Source organism: Hyperolius riggenbachi, chromosome 11 (assembly GCF_040937935.1).
Source record: "Hyperolius riggenbachi isolate aHypRig1 chromosome 11, aHypRig1.pri, whole genome shotgun sequence".
Classification (NCBI taxonomy): domain Eukaryota; kingdom Metazoa; phylum Chordata; class Amphibia; order Anura; family Hyperoliidae; genus Hyperolius; species Hyperolius riggenbachi.
The window spans coordinates 47908130-47930573 of NC_090656.1; the positions used below are offsets into that span (position 1 = coordinate 47908130).

At 44.4% G+C, this 22444-nt stretch overlaps 2 protein-coding genes and 1 long non-coding RNA gene across 4 annotated transcripts in view; 1 reads left to right on the top strand and 2 right to left on the bottom strand.

Annotated features, from left to right (window-relative positions):
• VAT1L (vesicle amine transport 1 like) overlaps positions 1 to 22444 on the bottom strand; it is a 132923-nt gene that overhangs the window by 75446 nt on the left and 35033 nt on the right. The gene's annotated exons all lie outside the window — the stretch shown is intronic.
• Positions 2147 to 22444, top strand: part of CLEC3A (C-type lectin domain family 3 member A) — a 126876-nt gene continuing 106578 nt past the window's right edge. The window contains exon 1 of the mRNA XM_068260566.1: positions 2147 to 2270. Within this exon, the coding sequence (XP_068116667.1) occupies positions 2195 to 2270 (76 nt within the window). The 5' untranslated portion in view covers positions 2147 to 2194. The remainder of the gene's footprint in view (positions 2271 to 22444) is intronic.
• Positions 9313 to 22441, bottom strand: LOC137538536 (uncharacterized). Its single transcript, XR_011024828.1, has 3 exons — positions 22246 to 22441; positions 18510 to 18572; positions 9313 to 9450 (listed from the first exon to the last, which is right to left on the bottom strand). It is a non-coding gene; the product is annotated as an uncharacterized lncRNA (long non-coding RNA).

The following is a 22444-nucleotide window of genomic DNA, read 5'->3' on the forward strand; positions in this document are numbered from 1 at the left end:
TCAGTTACCCTTTAATTTGTAGTCACCAAACCAAATTTTAACAACATATCAAATTATTTGATTTCATCAGCAAAGGGAGTGCATACATTTGCATAAATCAGCATCAGTGCAGAATTATTTCCATCTCATTGACCATCTCTATTAGTGACACGGCTAAACATCAGGCTTTATTCTTACAGCATAGATGTTATTTAGTATATATAAGAGATTCCTGTGTACACATCATATATACAGTCACAATCAGATATGTATATCTGACCTTAAAAATACGGGGACTGCTTTATTGAAGCAGCACAAGTAACTAATTTTGATTGGTTTATTTAATTTTTGTGGACTAAGCACAGCTATTACTGTATATATACTGTATATATACATTATTTTTAATGACTATTATCTGAGAAATAGAACATTTTATCACATTTTCTATTTTAATTACAGTTACAAATTCATTAGAAGTCGGAGTCGGAGCCTTTTTTCCCGACTCCGACTCCAGGCACCCAAAATTGCCCGACTACACGACTCCGACTCCACAGCCCTGCTGGATAGGATGGCTATATGGGCACATACATGGCAGATGAAATTCAATGTTGACAAATGTAAAGTCATGCATTTTGGTCGTACCAATGGTCTAGCACCATACAAAATAAATGGGATACAGTTGGGGACATCAAACTTGGAGAAGGACTTAGGAGTACTCATCGACAACAAGTTAAATAATCGTACTCAATGCCAAGCCGCTGCAGCTAAAGCTAACAAAATTTTGGGATGCCTTAAAAGGGAAATAAAAACTTGAGATGCTAGCATAATATTGCCCCTGTTTAACTCTCTAGTAAGGCCACATCTGGAATATGGAATTCAGTTCTGGGCACCACATTACAAAAAAAGATATTGCAGTTTTAGAGCAGGTGCAGAGACGAGCAACAAAATTGATACGTGGGATGGAAGGTCTCGCTTACCAAGAAAGGTTAGATAAACTGGGTTTATTTAGTCTAGAGAAAAGACGCCTTAGAGGAGATCTAATTAACATGTATAAATACATCAGAGGGCAATATAATAGCTTGGCGGATGAGCTTTTTGTCCCTAGGCCTTCTCAAAGGACTAGAGGACATGATCTGCGCATGGAGGAAAAACGTTTTAGCCATTTATTTAGGAAAGGGTTCTTTACAGTAAGAGTAATTAAGATGTGGAATGCATTGCCACAGGAAGTCGTTATGGCAAACTCTATACCTGCATTTAAAGGGGGCTTAGATGCTTTCCTTGCGTTGAAAGACATCCAAGGCTACAATCACTAGGTTATGCCTAATGTTGATCCAGGGATTTTATCTGAATGCCATCTGGAGTCGGGAAGGAATTTTTCCCTTTTGGGGCTAATTAAACCATGCCTTGTAAGAGTTTTTTCGCCTTCTTCTGGATCAACAGGGATATGTGAGAGAGCAGGCTGGAGTTGTACTTTGTACTGGATGAACTCGATGGACGTATGTCTTTTTTTCAACCAAAATAACTATGTAACTATGTAACTATCATGGTTATTGATTGGTGGTGGGCGTAACCTGACCAAAAGCACAATGATCATTGATTGGTGGTGGGCATAACCTGACCTTATGCATCATGGTCACTGATTGGTGGTGGGCATAACCTGACCATCCGCAGCATGGTCATTGATTGGTGGTGGGCATATCCTGACCTTATGCATCATGGTCATTGATTGGTGGTGGGCATAAACTGACCTTATACACCATGGTCATTGATTAGTGGTGGGCATAACCTAACCTATGCACAGTAGTCATTAATTGGTGGTGGGCATAACCTGACCATTGGCACCATGGTCACTGATTGGTGGTGGTCATAACCTGACCTTATGCACCATGGTCACTGATTGGTGGTGGGCATAACCTAACCTTATGCACCATGGTCACTGATTGGCGGTGGGCATAACCTGACCTTATGCACCATGGTCATTAATTGGTGGTGGGCACAACCTGACCTTACACACTATGGTCATTGATGCATAGTAAATGCACCAATGACCATAAGCATCATCAATGTATTTTCTTCTATTGGCCTACTGCTCATGTATTAGACGGCGAGGTAGGCCACCACTTCTTTTTTAAACTGTTTTTAATTTTTTTATTGTTATAGTGGGCCGCCTCCTCCACCCACTAACCACACTACTCGGGGGTTGCCATTATGTAAAATGTCAAGGAGGATCAGACTCTTCTGTGGCAGAATGAAGACGAAGCAGCAAAGAAGAGGAAGAAGATTTAAAACAGGTAAGTATACTTTTTTCTTTTCTTTTTTTCCGGCACCAGTGATTTGTTCTGTAACTGAATGTGCACTGCAGATGATGCATATTTAATCCTACTTTAAATATTCCTGATTGTGTCTAAAATGAAGGGGAAACATTCCAGCATTTACAAACTAGAGGCTGTCACAGCATGAGCAGCTCACACAATTTACAGGAATCATAAACTAAACATAAGACGTTCCTGTGCATTCATAATAAGCTGCTGCATCTAAAAGGAAACCAAACAGATTAAACTGTACTTTAAAACAAATGGCTGTAGAATATGATGTAAAACTGCAGGATGAAAAGTAAAGGCATGGTCAGATGGCCTACTGGTATTGAAAGGTCACCTTGTACAACTAGACTTCAACTTCATGATGACTTTTGAGCTGAAATTGATTACATAAGCTCTGCACTATTTATGAGATTTAAAGTAGGTGTGCCTTTGGGTTCCTGTGACATCACATCTCCAGTTCAGACCTCTCTTCCTGTTGTGCACCTTCATTAGCATAAACATCAAGGAGTGGGGCAGCCCAACTCCTAAAACTTTATATAGTAGTCTTTCATACTGGGGTGTGCAGGTTATCATTTGGGCTGCATTTTGTGGCTGTGAGGATTAGAGAGGCTAATGAAATTGCAGTTTTTCACTACAGCTAGTGAGAATAAGCCGTGAGATATAGAATAATACAATGGAAAACAAAAATGATTACAGCTGGCTTACCTTTGCCATACAGATTAGCAGAGATATATTGTAAATTCCCACATACAACTATTACCCCAAACAATAAATAAATTCTAAAAAATCAGATAGCGCTAGCGAATATTGTGCATCAATTAACAAATTTATTAAAATTAGTAAAATTATTAAAAGTGATCTGCGGTTAAAAACCCAAAATTTTCAGGTAATCGTGATATTGTAATGGGTAGACGTTAAATATCAATGGTTCAAGGAGAGTAGTCATTCAATATGGATGATTTTTTATCGAAAAACTTCATGCAGAGGTAATACTCTTCAATGATTGAAAATAAATAGCGTGCTAGGCAATTTGCACCTTATGGATATGAGTGATTTGATATTCCGGCATCCAATGAGCATTCCCATTAATGAGGTAGTTGAACACAAAAGAACGTTTGTAATTGCTGGGTTCTGTGCCTCACAATATAAGTCAATGGTACCTGGAGTTCTTCACTAAGCTTAGCCTGCTGGAATGGTGCTGGTAGTGTACTTGAAGTAGGATACTCACGAACCCCGTGTTGACTTGTAGCATGTAAGCTGATCAAATTCTGCAGGGGGAGCCGCTCAATCTCATTGGCCCCGGCCGGCGGCACAGTGAGAGAGACTGACGCGCTGCAGAGTAGATACTGCAGGGTCGGGCAGTCTGCCCGGCTCCCGGAAGAGAAGCGGTAGTGTTGATACACGGACTCCGTATCTCCGCACTCTGTATAGATGGTATGCTCACGCCTTCTTCCTCGTTGCGTGTGACGTCACACGTATTGCCTGAAGCTGACGTTTCGGAAGGTACGCCTTCCTTTCTCAAAGCTGGCAACACGAGGAATAGAAGGGGCTGTCTCTTATGCTGTGCAGATTCGCTTGTTGTCATAGTAACAGTGATACAAATCATTCAAAAGCGAACAGCTCTATCTCGCTGTTAAGGCCATGTGGTTTTAGGGTATTTAAATTGTAAATCCAGTTGGACTCTCTCCTGGACATCTGTTTAATAAAATCTCCTCCTCTCCATGGCTTTAATACTTTCTCTATCGCACAGAACTTTGTTCCCTTAAAGGAACAGTCATGATGTTCTTTGTAATGGGCTGACAATGGATGTTTACTGTTCCCCTTTAGTATATTTGCACAATGTTCTCCCAATCTCTCTTTTAAAGTGCGCTTTGTCCTCCCCACATACTGTCTAGAGCAGGGACAGGTAAGTACATATATGACCCCTACTGTATCACAGTTCATTACTGTGTTTATTTTAAATACTTCTTTATTAGATGTTGAGATTACCTCACTCGTTTTTTCAATAGGTAAACCACTCTCCCTACATGCTCTACAGAAACTGCATTTTCTGAAGTATCCTTGTATTTTCATACTTCTCTTGGGGTTCTTAACTGTTGGGGCCACCAAATTTCCAATATTCCTAGATTTTCTAAAAATGATTCTTGGATGAACCGGGAGCAGTGGGGTTAAGATAGGGTCTTCTCTTAGTACTACAGGCCAAGGAAAAAGCGGAAAGTAGAGACAGGGAAGCTTTATTGGAGGAGAAATTACATATAGCTACACAGGATACTCATCAACTGGCTCTAATTATGAATTATTCATCACAGGCAAATAAAGTAAGGATCATAATTAATAAGTACTGGAAAATACTAAGAGAAGACCCTATCTTAACCCCACTGCTCCCGGTTCATCCAAGAATCATTTTTAGAAAATCTAGGAATATTGGAAATTTGGTGGCCCCAACAGTTAAGAACCCCAAGAGAAGTATGAAAATACAAGGATACTTCAGAAAATGCAGTTTCTGTAGAGCATGTAGGGAGAGTGGTTTACCTATTGAAAAAACGAGTGAGGTAATCTCAACATCTAATAAAGAAGTATTTAAAATAAACACAGTAATGAACTGTGATACAGTAGGGGTCATATATGTACTTACCTGTCCCTGCTCTAGACAGTATGTGGGGAGGACGAAGCGCACTTTAAAAGAGAGATTGGGAGAACATTGTGCAAATATACTAAAGGGGAACAGTAAACATCCATTGTCAGCCCATTACAAAGAACATCATGACTGTTCCTTTAAGGGAACAAAGTTCTGTGCGATAGAGAAAGTATTAAAGCCATGGAGAGGAGGAGATTTTATTAAACAGATGTCCAGGAGAGAGTCCAACTGGATTTACAATTTAAATACCCTAAAACCACATGGCCTTAACAGCGAGATAGAGCTGTTCGCTTTTGAATGATTTGTATCACTGTTACTATGACAACAAGCGAATCTGCACAGCATAAGAGACAGCCCCTTCTATTCCTCGTGTTGCCAGCTTTGAGAAAGGAAGGCGTACCTTCCGAAACGTCAGCTTCAGGCAATACGTGTGACGTCACACGCAACGAGGAAGAAGGCGTGAGCATACCATCTATACGGAGTGCGGAGATACGGAGTCCGTGTATCAACACTACCGCTTCTCTTCCGGGAGCCGGGCAGACTGCCCGACCCTGCAGTATCTACTCTGCAGCGCGTCAGTCTCTCTCACTGTGCCGCCGGCCGGGGCCAATGAGATTGAGCGGCTCCCCCTGCAGAATTTGATCAGCTTACATGCTACAAGTCAACACGGGGTTCGTGAGTATCCTACCTCAAGTACACTACCAGCACCATTCCAGCAGGCTAAGCTTAGTGAAGAACTCCAGGTACCATTGACTTATATTGTGAGGCACAGAACCCAGCAATTACAAACGTTCTTTTGTGTTCAACTACCTCATTAATGGGAATGCTCATTGGATGCCGGAATATCAAATCACTCATATCCATAAGGTGCAAATTGCCTAGCACGCTATTTATTTTCAATCATTGAAGAGTATTACCTCTGCATGAAGTTTTTCGATAAAAAATCATCCATATTGAATGACTACTCTCCTTGAACCATTGATATTTAACGTCTACCCATTACAATATCACGATTACCTGAAAATTTTGGGTTTTTAACCGCAGATCACTTTTAATAATTTTACTAATTTTAATAAATTTGTTAATTGATGCACAATATTCGCTAGCGCTATCTGATTTTTTAGAATTTATTTATTTTTTGAGGTTTTGGGATACCCTTGATCAGAGTCAGCTGCTTCACTAGTGGCGCAACACTTCCAATATTTATATTACCCCAAACAATTATTGCCATGAACTTGTCACACCGTCTTTCCTGGGCTTGCAGGAATGATACTTCTGATCAGGCAAAATCCCCAGTTGGCTAAAAGATGGCTACATTTTTCAGCAAGTCCAGGCCATGAAACATCACACTGGCAAACAACCATGCACACATCCTTCCAACACCTTTGGAAATATGCACAAGATAACTCCAAAGCCATTCTCTGAATTAAACAGTACACTTCAATTCAGCATTTTGTACCATATGTATTCTATCCTACCTAATAAAACCTAACTGTCGCTGCGTCCTGCAGCCAGCTGGCCCTGTGTCCCAGGTTTATTGTTACTGCGCATGTGCACAATAACGGACAGCTGGGACCAGGGAGCTGGGAGGACGAGCGAGGTGGGCGGGTGCGGGCGAGCGAGGTGGGCAGGTGCGGGCGCGCGCCTGCGTCGGGCACGCGCTCGGTGCGCAGCGGTTGCATGCGCGGCGTGCGCCCCCATGCCTAGAGCCCATTTTTAAACGGGCTGGGTCTACTAGTACTGTATAAATTGACAGATTCTAGGCCAGAAGGTGGGAATCAAAACTTTTTTGCTAGAAACCGTAAGGGTCCTTTTACACCACATATAGTGTTGCATCTCAACCACTGGCGTAACAATAGGGCCTGCAGCCCCCCCTCGGGCCCGCTCAGGGCCGTTTTGGGGGGCTGGAGAACCCCCAAAATGCAGCATGAGGGGAAAGCCATGCTGCACTTCGGCAGGAAGGGAAGACAGTCCCCCCCTCGTCTCGGGCTCTCCCCTCTGCGCTCCCCTCTAGCATCAATAAGATTGTGTGTGCAGCGGCAGATACATACCTTCCGTGCACTCCAGCGTGGACGTTTCTCCGTCTGACGCGACTTCCTGTTTATACAGGAAGTCGTGTCAGAGGCTAGAGAGAGAGGAACGTCCACGCTGGAGCGCACGGAAGGTATGTATCTGCCGCTGCCCGCCGCTGCACACACAATCGTATTAATGCTAGAGGGGAGCGCAGAGGGGAGACCCCAAGGTGAGGGAGGGGAGACCATCCCCCCTCCCCAACGAAGTGCAGCATGGTTTTCCCCTCATGCTGTGACCCCTCCAGCCCCCGAAATGGCCCCCCAAGGGGGGGGGGCGCTCATAATTTCTGCAGGGGGGCCCGGTGGGACCTAGTTACGCCTCTGGCCTCAATGCAGTACTCTCTTCAACCTTAGACCTTAGCTCGTCGCAATGGCCATTACAGGTAGTGGAACGGGACACACTGCCTGCAATGCAAATGCTATTGTTAGGGAGTCTTGCCTGAGGACTCCTACACAGTCCTCAGAACTTTTTATTGGTTACTTGCATAAAAGAAAACATATTTCTGTTAATATAACTTGTATGTCAAACCCTTTTATTTTATTTGTTTATTTTTTTAGGGGGTGGGGAGGGGGGATTATATTGTGACTATACTGGCGTTGTGTTGTTTTCCTTAGTTGTTCTAAGTGAGGCATTGGAGCTACATCCCAATCAGTAGCTGGTATCCCTTTACCCATGATGAATCTTTACTTTTTCTCAAATAGATCATCAGGGGAATCTGTATGGCTGATATTGTGGTGAAACCCCTGCCACAGTGTGATGTCAGGACCATGGTCCTGACAGTTTCCTGTCTGTGAACCTTGTTGCATTGTGGTAAATAACAGCTGTTTCCAACTGCCAAGCAACCAGTATCTCCCTCTGTGCATATGTACAGTATATCTATATAAAAAAAAAAAATTTTAGCCTATCGAATTGTTAGGGGGTGTGGTTACCGATAATGGCAGTGGGTGCTGTTTTTATTTGTCTGCCAGTAGTAAAGATGATTATGTGCAGGCTGATTGTGGATCAAACAATATGAAGGCGGGAGGATAAAGTCTCAATACGTAGACAAGATAAGGTAAAAAGACAGTGGGAACCTAACATTATGGGGGGTGGAGAGGGGGGTGGGGACAGTGTAAAGATTAAGGAGGTTGGTAAAAATTCAAGTAGCCCATTTCATGTAAACAAAATTGGTAAATGTGGTGGTAAAAATATAAAGTGCATGGTAACCAATGCTCGGAGCCTTGCAAATAAAATAGACGAACTAGAGTTCATTCTGAATGACAAAGGCTATGACATTGTGGGAATAACCGAGACATGGATGGATGAAAGCCATGACTGGATAGCTAATTTAAAAGGATACAATATGTTTAGGAAGGATAGAACAGGGAAAAAAGGTGGAGGGGTTTGTCTCTTTGTTAAGAATTGGGGACATCAAACTTGGAGAAGGACTTAGGAGTACTCATTGACAACAAGTTAAATAATCGTACTCAATGCCAAGCAGCTGCAGCTAAAGCTAACAAAATTTTGGGATGCATTAAAAGGGAAATAAAGACTCGAGATGCTAGCATAATATTGCCCCTGTTTAACTCTCTAGTAAGGCCACATCTGGAATATGGAATTCAGTTCTGGGCACCACATTACAAAAAAGATATTGCAGTTTTAGAGCAGGTGCAGAGACGAGCAACAAAATTGATACGTGGGATGGAAGGTCTCACTTATCAAGAAAGGTTAGATAAACTGGGTTTATTTAGTCTAGAGAAAAGACGCCTTAGAGGGGATCTAATTAACATGTATAAATACATCAGAGGGCAATATAATATCTTGGCAGATGAGCTTTTTGTCCCTAGGCCTTCTCAAAGGACTAGAGGACATGATCTGTGCATGGAGGAAAAACGTTTTAGCCATTTATTTAGGAAAGGGTTCTTTACAGTAAGAGTGATTAAGATGTGGAATGCATTGCCACAGGAAGTCGTTATGGCAAACTCTATACCTGCATTTAAAGGGGGCTTAGATGCTTTCCTTGCATTGAAAGACATCCATGGCTACAATTACTAGGTAATGCCTAATGATGTTGATCCAGGGATTCTATCTGATTGCCATCTGGAGTCGGGAAGGAATTTTTCCCTTTAGGGGCTAATTGGACCATGCCTTGTAAGGGTTTTTTCGCCTTCCTCTGGATCAACAGGGATATATGAGGAAGCAGGCTGGTGTTGTACTTTATACTGGTTGAACTCGATGGACGTATGTCTTTTTCAACCAAAATAACTATGTAACTATGTAACAAATTACATGGCGAATATCAATCATTTCTTGATCTCTCTTCTATTTATTAACTTCTCACTTTGCCAAGTATGGATATATTTTTTCCCCTTTTCACTACAGTTCCTCTCTAAGTTGCTGGGCTCCGGGACTTCCTGTATTTGCACTCTGGATCTTCTCTGTATCACATGATAACACTGTCTGTAGATGTGAGAAATATTATCAACAAAACTGTACAAGGATGTCAATAAGCATACTTCAGCCTTTGAAAACAACCTGCAGCCACTCAATACCTGGAAGAGAACAAACAATCATTTCAAACCTTTTTTCCAAGATAACTAGTGTTTCCTTGAGATAAGGACATCTCTAGGGATGACTGCACAGCGCATAAACACAAGCGTGTGTTCAAAATCATTGTACAGGCTTGTGGAATTCATAACAAAACATAAGTGAATAGCAGCTACAAACAAGAACTGTCACCCACAGGGATCTGGACTCAATCCCTCCAGTGACACCTCAGAGCCAAGTTCTGTACAGACCATTCGCTAGCTTATAGGCTAGCCTTCCTGTTCTAGTGCTACAAAGTGGGGAGGGGGTCAACTTGTAAAACACAGCGGAACAGGAGGGATAAAACCTCATAAACACAGAGGGTTCTCAACTGAGGTTGCTGGCCGGGCTTCATCTGCTGAGAATTTAGCATGTGTACTGTAGGGTTGCCGCGGTATACCAGTATGATGGTATACCACGGTTTGATTGTGCATGGTAATTATACATGCACAATCACGTTTTACCGGTATTAGGAGGTGGGGCGAGAGTGGCGCATCGGCGGGGGGAGAACGGTTACACCGGCGGGAGAAGGGCGGACGCATCGACGCGGGGCGAATGGCCGCATCGCCGGGCAGAACCTACTCCTTCAGCCACACGCTGCTACAATCTACTTCCTCCAAGTCGTCGTCGTTGCGTTGTAACAGCGCCCCCTGTGATGACATAGCCGCATGTCATCGCAGGGGGCACTGTTATTAAAGTGACGACGCCTGGGAGGAACAAAATAGGACGCCGTGTGTGGCTGACTGAAGGAAGGAAAGTGAGCAAGTTCTGCCCGCTCTCCCCCACCGCTGCACTGGAGGCACTATACTAGCTGGGGCTACTATACTAGCGATATATACTGGGAGGCACCTGTACCTATACTGGGGCAACTATACTAGCCATCTATACTGGGAGGCACCTGTACCTATACTGGATCAACTACACTAGCCATCTATACTGGGAGGCACCTGTAAATATACTGGGGCAACTATACTAGCCATCTATACTGGGAGGCACCTGTACCTATACTGGGACAACTATACTAGCCATCTATACTGGGAGGCACCTGTACCTATACTGGGTCAACTATACTAGCCATCTCTAATGGGAGGCACCTGTACCTATGCTGGGGCAACTACTATACTAGCCATCTATACTGGGAGGCACCTGTACCTATACTGGGTCAACTATACTAGCCATCTATACTGGAAGGCACTTGTACCTATACTGGGGTAACTATACTAGCCATCTATACTGGCCATCTATACCGTAATACCGTCATACCGTAATATTTTTTTGACGGTTACCATACCGTCTAATTTCATACCGTTGCAACCCTAGTGTACTGTGGCTCTGATACATCAGCGAAAGATCCAGACTGCTGGATCATCTTATCCAAACATGGGCAGAGGCCATAGTTCTCCTCCTTACCCTACCCACTTACCTCACCAGGACTTGTCTCTCCTCCTCAGCAACAGAACATGTTGCAAGCCTGTAGGCTGGCGACGCATCTGTACCACTTGAAGAATTGAGTCCCAATAATAATTGCGTAAGTTTATGCACCTATGGAGGAGAACAATGCCCTTGGCCTGTACTCGGTTGAGAGGACTGCATTTCAGGGGTCCACACATGCTAGATTCTCATCAAAGTCAGCTTTAACCAACAGAAAACCATATATATAGCATGTGTATAAGGCGTAAGCTCAGAGAAAAACTCAGATAACATCATATTTCTCTATAATTTACATGCTAAGCAGTACATGTTCCTATCTAAATCTCAGCCTCTGTACAGCCTGCAGACACCCAACTAAATATATAGTTGTATTTCCAGCATGTATATTGCTTGTAGAAAATGGAGATGATATGAGCACAGGTAGAGATTAGAATATACCGTGTTTCCCCAAAAATAAGACAGTGTCTTCTAATTTTTGCTCTAAATGTTGTGCTATGGCTTATTTTCAGGGGATGTCTTATATTTCTAGGAACACACAAGTTCCTGTGCTGTGTGTCCACCTGCCTTCCCCACCGTGCCACCTCTATCTCTGCTGGATCCACCTCTTGAGTGCCCCTGTGTCCCCTTGTACCTTTAGTGTCCTCCTGGTGTCCCCCTATGTACGCGTGTCCTCCTCGTTCCCCTAACCTCCTGTGTCCCATGTAACCCTACGTCCTCCTGATGTCCCCTGTGTCCTCCAATGTCCCCCTGCATTCTCCTCATATCACTAACTCCATGTTGTGCTGCCCCCCCCCATCCTGTAATATCCCCACAAACATCATCTTCCCCCCAACTCCATGCTGCTGTGTCCCCGATCTGCAGCCTATGGGGAAGAAGTACGGCAACTAGTGTTTCTACTGGAGCCGATGATCTTGTAGGCGGGACCATGGCTCTGTTATTGGGCCGATCACTGCACTCACTGAATAGCAGCGAGTGCAGTGATTGGCCCAATGATGGAGCCTTGGTCCTGCCCGTGAGACCATGGGCTGCAGTAGAAACACAAGTTGCCATACTTTTTCCCCTTCCAGCCGCTAGGGCTTACTTTTGGTGTAGAGCTTACGGTACATTTTGAGCATGCTAGACATTCCTGCTAGGGCTTACTTTCAGGGGATGTCTTAATTTCAGGGAAAGAGGGTAGTTAAGTGCCTGCAAGAGGTCACATGGAGTGGGAGGAAGGCAGGCCCACAACATAAGGAGGTCTACAGGCAAACTGTAATCTAGGGCCTACTGGTGTTCAGCATAGCCTGGTAGCAGTGAAAGCGGTGAGGGTCCATAACATGCAGCCATATCATTAGGTGGATCATTGTTATAACGTCCTTACATGTCTCTTTTTTCCACATAAGCTAATCTACAGTATGAATGAAAACTAAAATGCATCTTTTCCCAGCTGGGAAAGCAGAACTGCCAACAGCGATACACAGTATTTATGGAGGGAAAGTGTGTCACTGTGGCCTACGTGGTTTCTGTGCCAAAGAAGACAAGCTCTGCGAATAATTCTTGCTTTTTGTTTGTATTAAATTGTCTCACAATGATTTATGTGAAGATTAATGCTGGAGATTATCAGCAAATCTGGGATAATCTGCTTTACTCCCAATTCTTTGTATTGCTTAAATATCTTTTGATTTCCTGCTTTGTGTTTCAAAACAATGGGCTTGATTCACAAAATGGTGCTAACTGTTAGCACGCTGTGAAAAGTGCTTCGCGCGAAGTTTGCATTCGCGTGTCAACGCTAATTTTTCACACGTTAACGGTCGCGTTTGCGTGATAAATTTGCGTTATCACGCAAACACGAACGTTAATGCACGAATGCGAATTATTGCAACGCGATAACCGGCTTTTCGCACAAAACCCGTTTTTTTCACGCTAAAACGCGCTAAGAAGTGCGAAAAGCCGTGCTAACACTTAGCACCGTTTTGTGACTCAAGTCCCATGTCTTTAGCACACAGTCCACTGGCTTTCCCACAGCCAAAGGACTAGAAAGGGGGGGGGGGGGATCTCATAAGGGTAAACTGGCAGAGAATCACATATTATTGCTATAGATTAGCTCTACACTTCATCCATCTATAGTACATACATTTATTATTTATTGTATTTATAAAGCGCCAACATATTACGCAGCGCTGAACATTAATTTAGATTACAGACAATATTTAGGGGTGACATACAGCAATATGACAATACAAGAATACAAGAAAACCAGATCACACAGCACAGTATGAGTACCAGGTAATGCTTAGTCAGTCACTGGATGGAGCATGGAGATTAGGCAAGTTAGGTTCACTCAGATGCATAGCATGGGTTCACAGTAATGGAGGTGCATGATCAGGTAGGACACAAAAGGAGGAGGACCCTGCCCAAAGGCTTACAATCTAGAGGGAGAGGTAAGGACACGAACGGTAGGGGACCAGAGTTCAGCTGTGGGCTTAGAGCACTTGTGAGGGGTAGTAGGCCAGAGTGAAAAGGTGAGTTTTGAGGGCTTTCTTGAAGATGCTGAAGGAGGGGACTGCCCTAATGGGTGGAGGTAGGGAGTTCCATAGTGTTGGAGCAGCTCTTGAGAAGTCCTGGAGGCGTGCATGGGACTGGGTGATGCGGGGGGCGGTTAGGCAAAGTTCATTGGAAGAGCAGAGTGAGTGGCTAGGTGTGTACTTCTGAGTAAGATCGGAAATGTAGGTTGGACAGGTTTTGTGGACAGATTAGTAGGTCAGACACAGTATCTTGAATCGGATTCTGGACTGGATAGGAAGCCAGTGGAGGGATTCTAGGAGGGGATGTGCCATGGTGGAGCGATGGGAGCAGTGGATAATTCTGGCTGCCGCATTCATGATGGACTGCAGTGGGGCTGTTCGGGTCATAGGGGGACCAGACAAAAGGGCATTGCAGTAGTCAAGGCGGGAAATTATGAGGGCATGGATGAGGAGTTTGGTGGTGGCAGAGGTCAGGAAAGAATGAATCTTACAAGGTTACGAAGGTGGAAGTTGCGGGACTTTGTGAAGTTTTGGATGTGGGAAGTGAAGGAGAGTGCAGAGCCCATGGTGACACCCAGACAGCGGACTTGAGAGGTAGGGCGAATGGTAGTGTGGTTAACAGTGACATGCACATCTAGGAGGTTTGTGGATGGCCGGGGTGGGAAGATCATAAATTCCGTTTTGTCTAGATTTAGTTTCAGGAACCTAGCAGACATCCAGGAGGAGATGGCTGATAGGCAGGAGGAGACCTTGTCCATGGTAGTGGTGGATATGTCAGGGGTGTGGAGGTAGATCTGGGTGTCATCTGCATACAGATGATAGTTAAAACCCATGGAGGAGATAACCTTGCCAATGGAGGATGCGTATAGGGTGAACAGTAGGGGGCCAAGGACCAAACCTTGGGGGACCGAGAGGTGGTTGGGGGTGGACGAGAACTCATTGAAGGCGGTCGTGAAGGTGCGGTTGGAGAGGTAGGATGAAAGCCAGGACAGGGCGAGATTGTGAATGCCCAAGGACAGGAGGGACTGGAGCAGTAGGGGATGATTTACTGTGTCAAAAGCTGCTGAAAGGTCAAGGAGGAGGAGAATGGAGTATTTACCTTCAGCTTTAGCTAAGACAAGGTCATTGACCACTTTGGTGAGAGCAGTTTCGGTTGAGTGGGCAGGCCGAAATCCAGATTGCAGTGGGTCTAGTAGTGAGTTGGCATTGAGGTACTGGGTCAGTCGTTTGTGAACCAGACGCTCAAGGAGTTTTGAGGCAAAGGGGAGGAGGGAGATAGGACGGTAGTTGGAGGGTAGCGAGGGGTGGAGGGAGGGTTTCTTGAGCAGGGGTAGTACAGTGGCCTGCTTGAAGTCTGAGGGGAAGGTGCCTGTGGATAGGGAGAGGTTGAACAGGGTAGTGAGGACTGGGGCCAATTCCGTGAAGTGAGGCTGGAGTAAATCAGAAGGGATGGGGTCAAGGGGGGAAGTAGTGGTATGGGAAGTCTTCAGTAGGTGGTTGACTTCCTCGGTGGTAGTAGGAGTGAAGGATGTGAGGGGAGGATAGGGTGGAGGAGGAGCTGGTCGGGAGGGGGTGGGAGGTGAAGATTGGAGATTGGATATTTCCTGGCGGATGGAGACAATTTTGTTGGTGAAGTGGGTGGCTAAATCTGTGGCAGAGAAGGAGGAAACGGAGGGTGGGGGGGGGGGGGGGGGTTTAAGCAGGGAGTTGAAAGTGGCAAAAAGATGCCGGGGGTTGGAAGCTTGTGCTCCGATGAGCTTGGTAAAGTATTCCAGCTTCGCATGAGCAAGGGCAGTGTGGAACTGCAGCAGGTTGGTCTTGTACTGTAGGAAATCCTGGTTAAGTCTAGTTTTTCTCCATTTCCGTTCATTGGCGCGTGTTTTCCTCTGGAGGTTGCGAGTATGGGTAGTGCGCCAGGGCTGGGGGTTAGGGGGTCGGTTGCGGCGAAATATTGGTGGAGCACCTTTCTCTAGGGCTGATGAGAGAGTTTGGCGATACTGAGCTGCAGCAAGATTAGGACAGGTTAGGGTGGGGAGAGTGGAGGAGAGGGCATGGAGGGGGCCAGCAAGGACACTAGGGTTGAGCTTGCATAGGTCTCGCTGCCATCGACCAGTTGGGTGGGTGGGTAATTTGGAGGTGCCTTCCATGAGGAGGTTGAAGGTGAGAAGGTGATGGTCTGAGGGTGGAAAGGGTGCGATGTCAAGGTCTGCAATGGTGGTGGATTTAGTGAATATAAGGTCGAGCGTGTGACCTGCAGTGTGAGTGGGGGTGTTGGCGTGTTGTACTAGTCCAAGTGAGTTGGCAATGGTGAGTAGCCGGGTCACAGCGGAGTTCAGGGCTTCATCGATGGGAATATTGAAATCCCCAAGGATGATGGTGGGGAGGTCAGAGGAGAGGATGTGAAGGAGCCAGGAGGCAAGGTCATCGAGAAATTGTGGGGTGGAACAACAATGGCAGGGAGGGGGTGGTAGAGGCGGATGGTGTGGGCCTCAAATGATTTAAATTGTAGAGTGACCAAGCTCCAGCGCATTGGAAAACATATGCAGCACGGTGGCATAGTGTTCAGCAGTCTCGCTTTGCTAGGTCCCTGGTTCATAGGCTGCCTATATGAGCGATCTGTTTTCCAGCCTCTCCTGGGGACAGCTCAGTGACAGAGCTGTCCCCTGTACAGCGCTGCACTGGATCGCAGCGCTGTGCAACCGTAAGAAACAGTTTTTTTTATTGCTAACAGCCTGCTAGCTGCGATCACGGGCTAGCAGGCTGATGTCGGAGCTCTGCTCCGTCACTCAGCGGGGGATCCCCGCTAATCTTCGCCCCAGGACTTGACGCCGATCGGCATTAGGCGGTCCTGGTGGAGCCACCTTCCCAACGCCTATAAGCATTGGGCGGTCATGAGGGGGTGAAGCAATACCAGTTGCCTGGCTATCCTGCTGATCCTCTAATACGTTTAGCCATAGACCCTGAACAAGCATGCTGCTGCATCAGGTGTTTCTGACATTATTGTCAGATCTGACAAAATTAGCTGCATGCTTGTTTCTCGTGTGATATAGACACTACTGCAGCCAAATAGACCAGCAGGGCTGCCAGGCAACTGGTATTGTTTAAAAGGAAATATATATGGCAGCCTACATATTATTCTTACTTCCGCTGTCCTTTAACTTCATTTGCAGGTGATAAAAATGTTCTATATAGCATAAGGAGAAAGGTAAGGAATTTAGGCCAAAAAACTGTTTTCCCACACACACAAAAATACTAAAAGGAACCCAGGTTTATTTGAACAAAATGCTTCTTGCTGGCCATCTGCCTATAATCATACTTCTGCCCATAATCATACTACAAAAGGGCATCAAGACATTTCACCAATATTAAAGTTGACACAAATGCTACTGTTACTATAGCAACAGCAGATTAAAGTGACTAAGCAGGATGGTCACGAGAAGGAATAAATAACTGAAATGCCTCCCTACACAGCTTACTATGCTCACAGCAATGCAGTCTGTTTGTGTTAAAGGAAAAGACCAGCTTAGCAGAACTCCAGCCTAAAAGAAAAGCTGCCCCCACTCCTACTAAACCGCCTTACAGTCTAGCATCAAATACAATTAAAAATCTACCTCTTAACTCCTTACTGACTAGATAGTTATCCTACCTGCCTTCGGCCCAAAGGTCACCTGTGTGAAATTCATAATCACCTCCACCCCTCGTTACATTCAGCTAGCCTGGAAGCAGCCATCTTGCATAAAAATGTGGTATCCAGTTCAAATCATATACAAGCAAAACACTGCTATTTTCCAACTGTCTGCTATTTTTCCAATTATGCCTGGTAATCACCATGCAATTTCCTGTCATGTCAACAAGTCAAATTGGTCATTTCCGACAGGTCAGATCAGGTTTCTGATCAATTTTTCGATCACTTCTGTACAAAATTGATCGGTGAGTACCAGGCATAACTTTGTAGGTTACAGACAGAAGTCCTCTGAAGTCTTATTGCATTTTGAGATTATAAGAACACTTGCCAGCCTGGAGAGCTCAGTGCTCTGGCTCAGAGGCCCACAGCTCAGTGACAGATACAGCTGTCAAGAAACTGAAGCTATTAACCCTTTCAGACATTACTGGACACCATGCTTCTTTAAAATACCGTATTTTTCGGACTATGAGACGCTCCTCACCATAAGACGCAGCTAGGTTTAGAGGACAAAGACCAGGGGAAACATATATACCAAACCTGCTGCATCCATGGTGAAGGGGCACCTTGTGGATTATGCACCCATTCTGCCTCCATGCCTCCTTGTACCTCTTGTGTCTCCCTGTCCCCCTTGTGTCCTACTGTGTCCCCCATGAGTCCGCCTCTGTCCCCATCTATGCCCCTTTGTGTCCTCTGTTTGTCCCTCTGTGTTTCCCTCTGTATGGGCACAGTACAGGGAGCCTCCGACATTGAGGCGGGTTGGAGGTTCGTATTAGCCGGCGTTCACAAGTCAGGAACTCCCTGCATTTTGACTATAAGACGCAAGTGCCTGGAAATTGGCATACAAGCACTGTATAACTTAAAGAGAAACTCCGACCAAGAATTGAACTTTATCCCAATCAGTAGCTGATACCCACTTTTACATGAGAAAAATAATGATTTTCACAAACAGACCCTCAGGGGGCGCTGTATGACTGATTTTGTGCTGAAACCCCTCCCACAAGAGGCTCTGGTACCGTACGGTACTCTGGGCAAACTGTCACAATGTAACAATGTTCAGACAGGAAATAGCTGTCTGTTAAAGCCAGACCAGCTAGAAACAGCTCCATAATCTGCCCACAGTAACAATGTCACCATGTAATACAAGTCAGAATGTGAATCTGGGAGAGGAAAGATTTTACAATGAGCAAACTCTGACTAAATCATGTATACATAATTATTGTAAAAATGAAGCACTTTTTTTATTACATTATTTTCACTGGAGTTCCTCTTTAAAGAGAATCTGTAACCCAAAAACCTCATATAAATAAACATACCAGCCTGTAGGTTTTCATCTCCTGTCCCCCTCTGTCACATTTTCGCTGCACCCCACCAGGATCCTGGCCCAAAAAAAGCAGTTTTATAAACTGTTTTTGTAAACAAAGAATATGGCTGCCAAACAGGACGTTCATCATAATATTGCATGTTCCTGTAAACTGCATTACAGTTTCCATGAAAGGTTATATTATTGAACAATAAATTCAGCCTTTAAAGTTTATTTCATAGTTTAGTAAATGTTTTACCTTGTAAAGAATGCTGCAATCTTTAGTAGTGATTATGGATAGCAGGTCCATATCATAGTCTATGAGCTATGCTTCTCACAATTATCAGCTTTTATCACTGTCTGTCTGACGCATGGGATGCCACGCCGTCCCGACCTCTGCTCTAGAGTCACGCTGAGGCCCCAACCCACGGCCTCCACCAGCCACTCTGCCATACACATTGGACGGCTGCAGCGCTGATCACAGCCTGGGCTGCTGACGCCCGTCTGTCTGTTTTGGACTACACATGCAGGATCTGTATCCCCAGCATCCGTTAATTCAACACCTTGGACTGGTAGTAAGCACCAAACAACACTGTGCCTGTACCCATGGATATGGTGAGATGAACTTTCCTATTCACCTGTGATGTTATGAAGCGCATGGCACTTGTATCAATGTTTTGTTGAGGAAACATCCTGACAACCACCTTATACTTGATTAATATTGATGCTTCATGCACACAGTGACCTGACATCTATGCTTACCATTTTGCTTTACTACCCATCAAGGAATGAACTGCATGTTGTTTGATCCTCCAGCATACTAACAAAAAGGCTTGTTTAACGCTATTGTGCTGCTTGACTCTGCCTGCTGACAGCTTTATATCTACATATGGGCATCACATGCCTTTCGCATGCAACTGGACTTGCCCTGTATGTCACTATATAGTTAGATCCATTATTAGTGATAGATGCCGGCGTGTGTCTGTCTGTGTGGTGATTTGAGTGGATGAGTCATGACGGGGTGGCCAACCCATGTATTTTTAATACGTATTTTTAATTTTTGAAGTTTTGGAACAAATAAATTTTGATACGTTAGATCAAACCGACACTTGTTTTCTGCTTATTGGGAGTGTATGTCCCACCATCTAGTATTGTCACTACCACCATTTTGATTATCAGCTTTTATCAGTAGATGATACTGAGTTACTGAGAGCAGGGAATGTGTGAGCTCTGCTTTTCACAGTTTTCAGTGTGTGAAAGGCTCAAAGAGACTCAGAGAGAGCAGGGCTGTCAGTGTAACCTCCTCCTGTCTGTAAACAATTACAGCCACTTCCTCTTTAGGCGGACAAGCCTGACAAAGGAGAGTACATTTGATTTATTACAGCAATGAAGCAACTAAAAAGGCTGCAGTAAGCCAGAGCACTTTAAAATAGATATAGGAATTTGTAGGATAGTAGAAAAAAGGCTGACAATTTTGTTACAGAGTCTTTTTAAAGGGAACCTGAACCAAGTAAAATTTAAAATAAACACATGATGTACTTGCAAATGAATATAACTAACTTACCTTGCTGTCAGGTCATCTCAGAAAATAAAAAAAGCAGGGGTGAGTGGTCACCCTAAATGAAAAAACCACAAAGGCGCTCTGTTTCTGGCTCTGAACATAGCGTAGCAATTGATTTGGCCTGAGGAAGTGGGCGGAGACCCACAAAAGCCGTTGCCAGTGCTATTCAAGATTATTCATTTATATATGAATTTGTCTTCATTGAGGTAAGCCACCTCAAACCTTATTCATTTTATAGATTTTAATTCATTTTATCATCCTTTGGGTGCCTTTTCATCCTGTTTGTGTCAGGTCCTCTCAGAAGCTCACCATTTTCTTCTAACAATCATTGCTTCCAGTTCAGACAAGATTTTGTCAGAACTGAAATACTGTATATCAGTTGCTGTCAGTTATATATCACTTGCTGTCAGTTATAACTGAAAGGACAACTGATGAGCAAGGTAATGTCCATGTTTCCCTATGGCTCAAGTGGGCGATATTACAGTTTACCAGTGTGCTGGCCAGGAAGTTGTTACGGTGTAATGGCCATTTTCAAAATTGAGTTTGGAGAATTCCATCCTGTGATAGTGGACAAACAGGAGGCAGGAGAGGAGAAAAAGATTGATAAGTAGACTACACGGGAGGTAAGTATGACAGGTATACTGTATGTTTATTTTGACTTTTAATTTACAGCTCAGGTTTGTTTTGAAGCAAACCTGAACCAAAAATTAAAAGTCAAAATAAACATACACAAGTCATACTTACGGTACTTCTCATGTAATCTATTCATCAATCTCTTTCGCCTCTCCCGCGTCTTGTTTGTCCACTTTAATTGACACTGTTAAATTGTAATATCGCCCACTTGAGCCTCAGGGAAACATGGACATTACCTTGCTCATCAGTTGTCCTTTCAGTTATAACTGACAGAAACTGATATATAACTGACAGCAACTGATGTATTTCAGTTCTGACAAAAACTTGTCCAAACTGGAAGCAATCGTTGGAAGAAAATGGTGAGCTTCTGAGAGGAATTGATGGAGAGATAAGTCTGTAATATTAATTTGCAGGTACATCATGTGTTTATTTTAACTACCTAAAGAGACGCGGCGGCAGCCCCAGGACAGCCTAATGCCGATCGGCATGCAGTCCTGGGGGCGGAGTTTGCAGGGGATCGCGCACACCTATGGGCACGCATTCCCGCTTGAATGACGGAGTTCCGCTCCGTCATCAGCATCCCAGCATGCGATCGCCGCTAGGAGACTGTTAGCCGGCGAAACCACCGTCTAATAACAGTGTACAGCGCTGCGATCCAAGGCAGCGCTGTACTGGGGACAGCCGTGTGACACGTCTGTCCCCCTGGGAGACACTACAGTGATCAGCTGTCATATGACAGCTGATCACTGTGATAGGCTGGCGGGGGTGGGAGGGAGTGGGAAAAAAAGGTCAAATTTATTTATAAAATAATGAAATAAATATTTATAAAAAAAATATAAACATTGGGGGAGCGATCAGACCCCACCAACAGAAAGCTCTGTTGGTGGGGAGAAAAGGGAGGGGGAATCACTTGTGTGCTGAGCTGGACAGCCCTGCAGTGAGGCCTTAGGCCTCTTGCACACTGCACGCGATTCCGATTCAGATTCCGCTTTTTCATCAGTTTTTACATCCGATTCAGATTCTGATTTGCAGTGTGCAGGGAGCAAACTGCAAATCAGAATCTGAATTGGATGTAAACACTGATTAAAAAGCGGAATCTGAATCGGAATCGCGTGCAGTGTGCAAGAGGCCTTAAACCTGCAGTGGCCTATTTAATGAAAAATGGCCTTGTCTTTAGGGGGTTTAAGCCTGTGGTCATCAAGTGGTTAAATAATTTTACTTGGTTCAGGTTCCCTTTAAGACATCTGTCTGCACAGGTCTTTAGAATGGCTTTTAGAATCAGAAGTCGCATTGGCTGGAGAGTTGGATCAAACAATCAAATTTATAATATGAGCCTCATCCAGCTTTGGGAACCAGCCAAGAACGCAGTGAGAAGTGGTGGGCTGGTGAGACTGCATAGTATGCTAATATTACAGCAACCCACTATAGATTTGCTTTAAACACATTATTCATTCAATGCCATTACTTCTACCAGCTGTCACATTCCCAGGAGAAGGAAAAGTAATTACCATATGCTACAAGTTCTAACTCAGCCAAAACAGTCAACTTTCCCCACCTCAAGCTTAATTTTCCAACCAGGAAGTCTCCAGACAAGAACCTAAAAAAGCAATGTTAATTTCCTCAAAGAGGGAGGGGAGATCCACCTATAGGTCAACAATTCAGGCATTAAGTAAATGTGGTACTGTGACAACAATTCTGTGACAAGACGGATAGGTGACTTTCAAACACATTACAGTTTTGTATCCTTCAGCAGC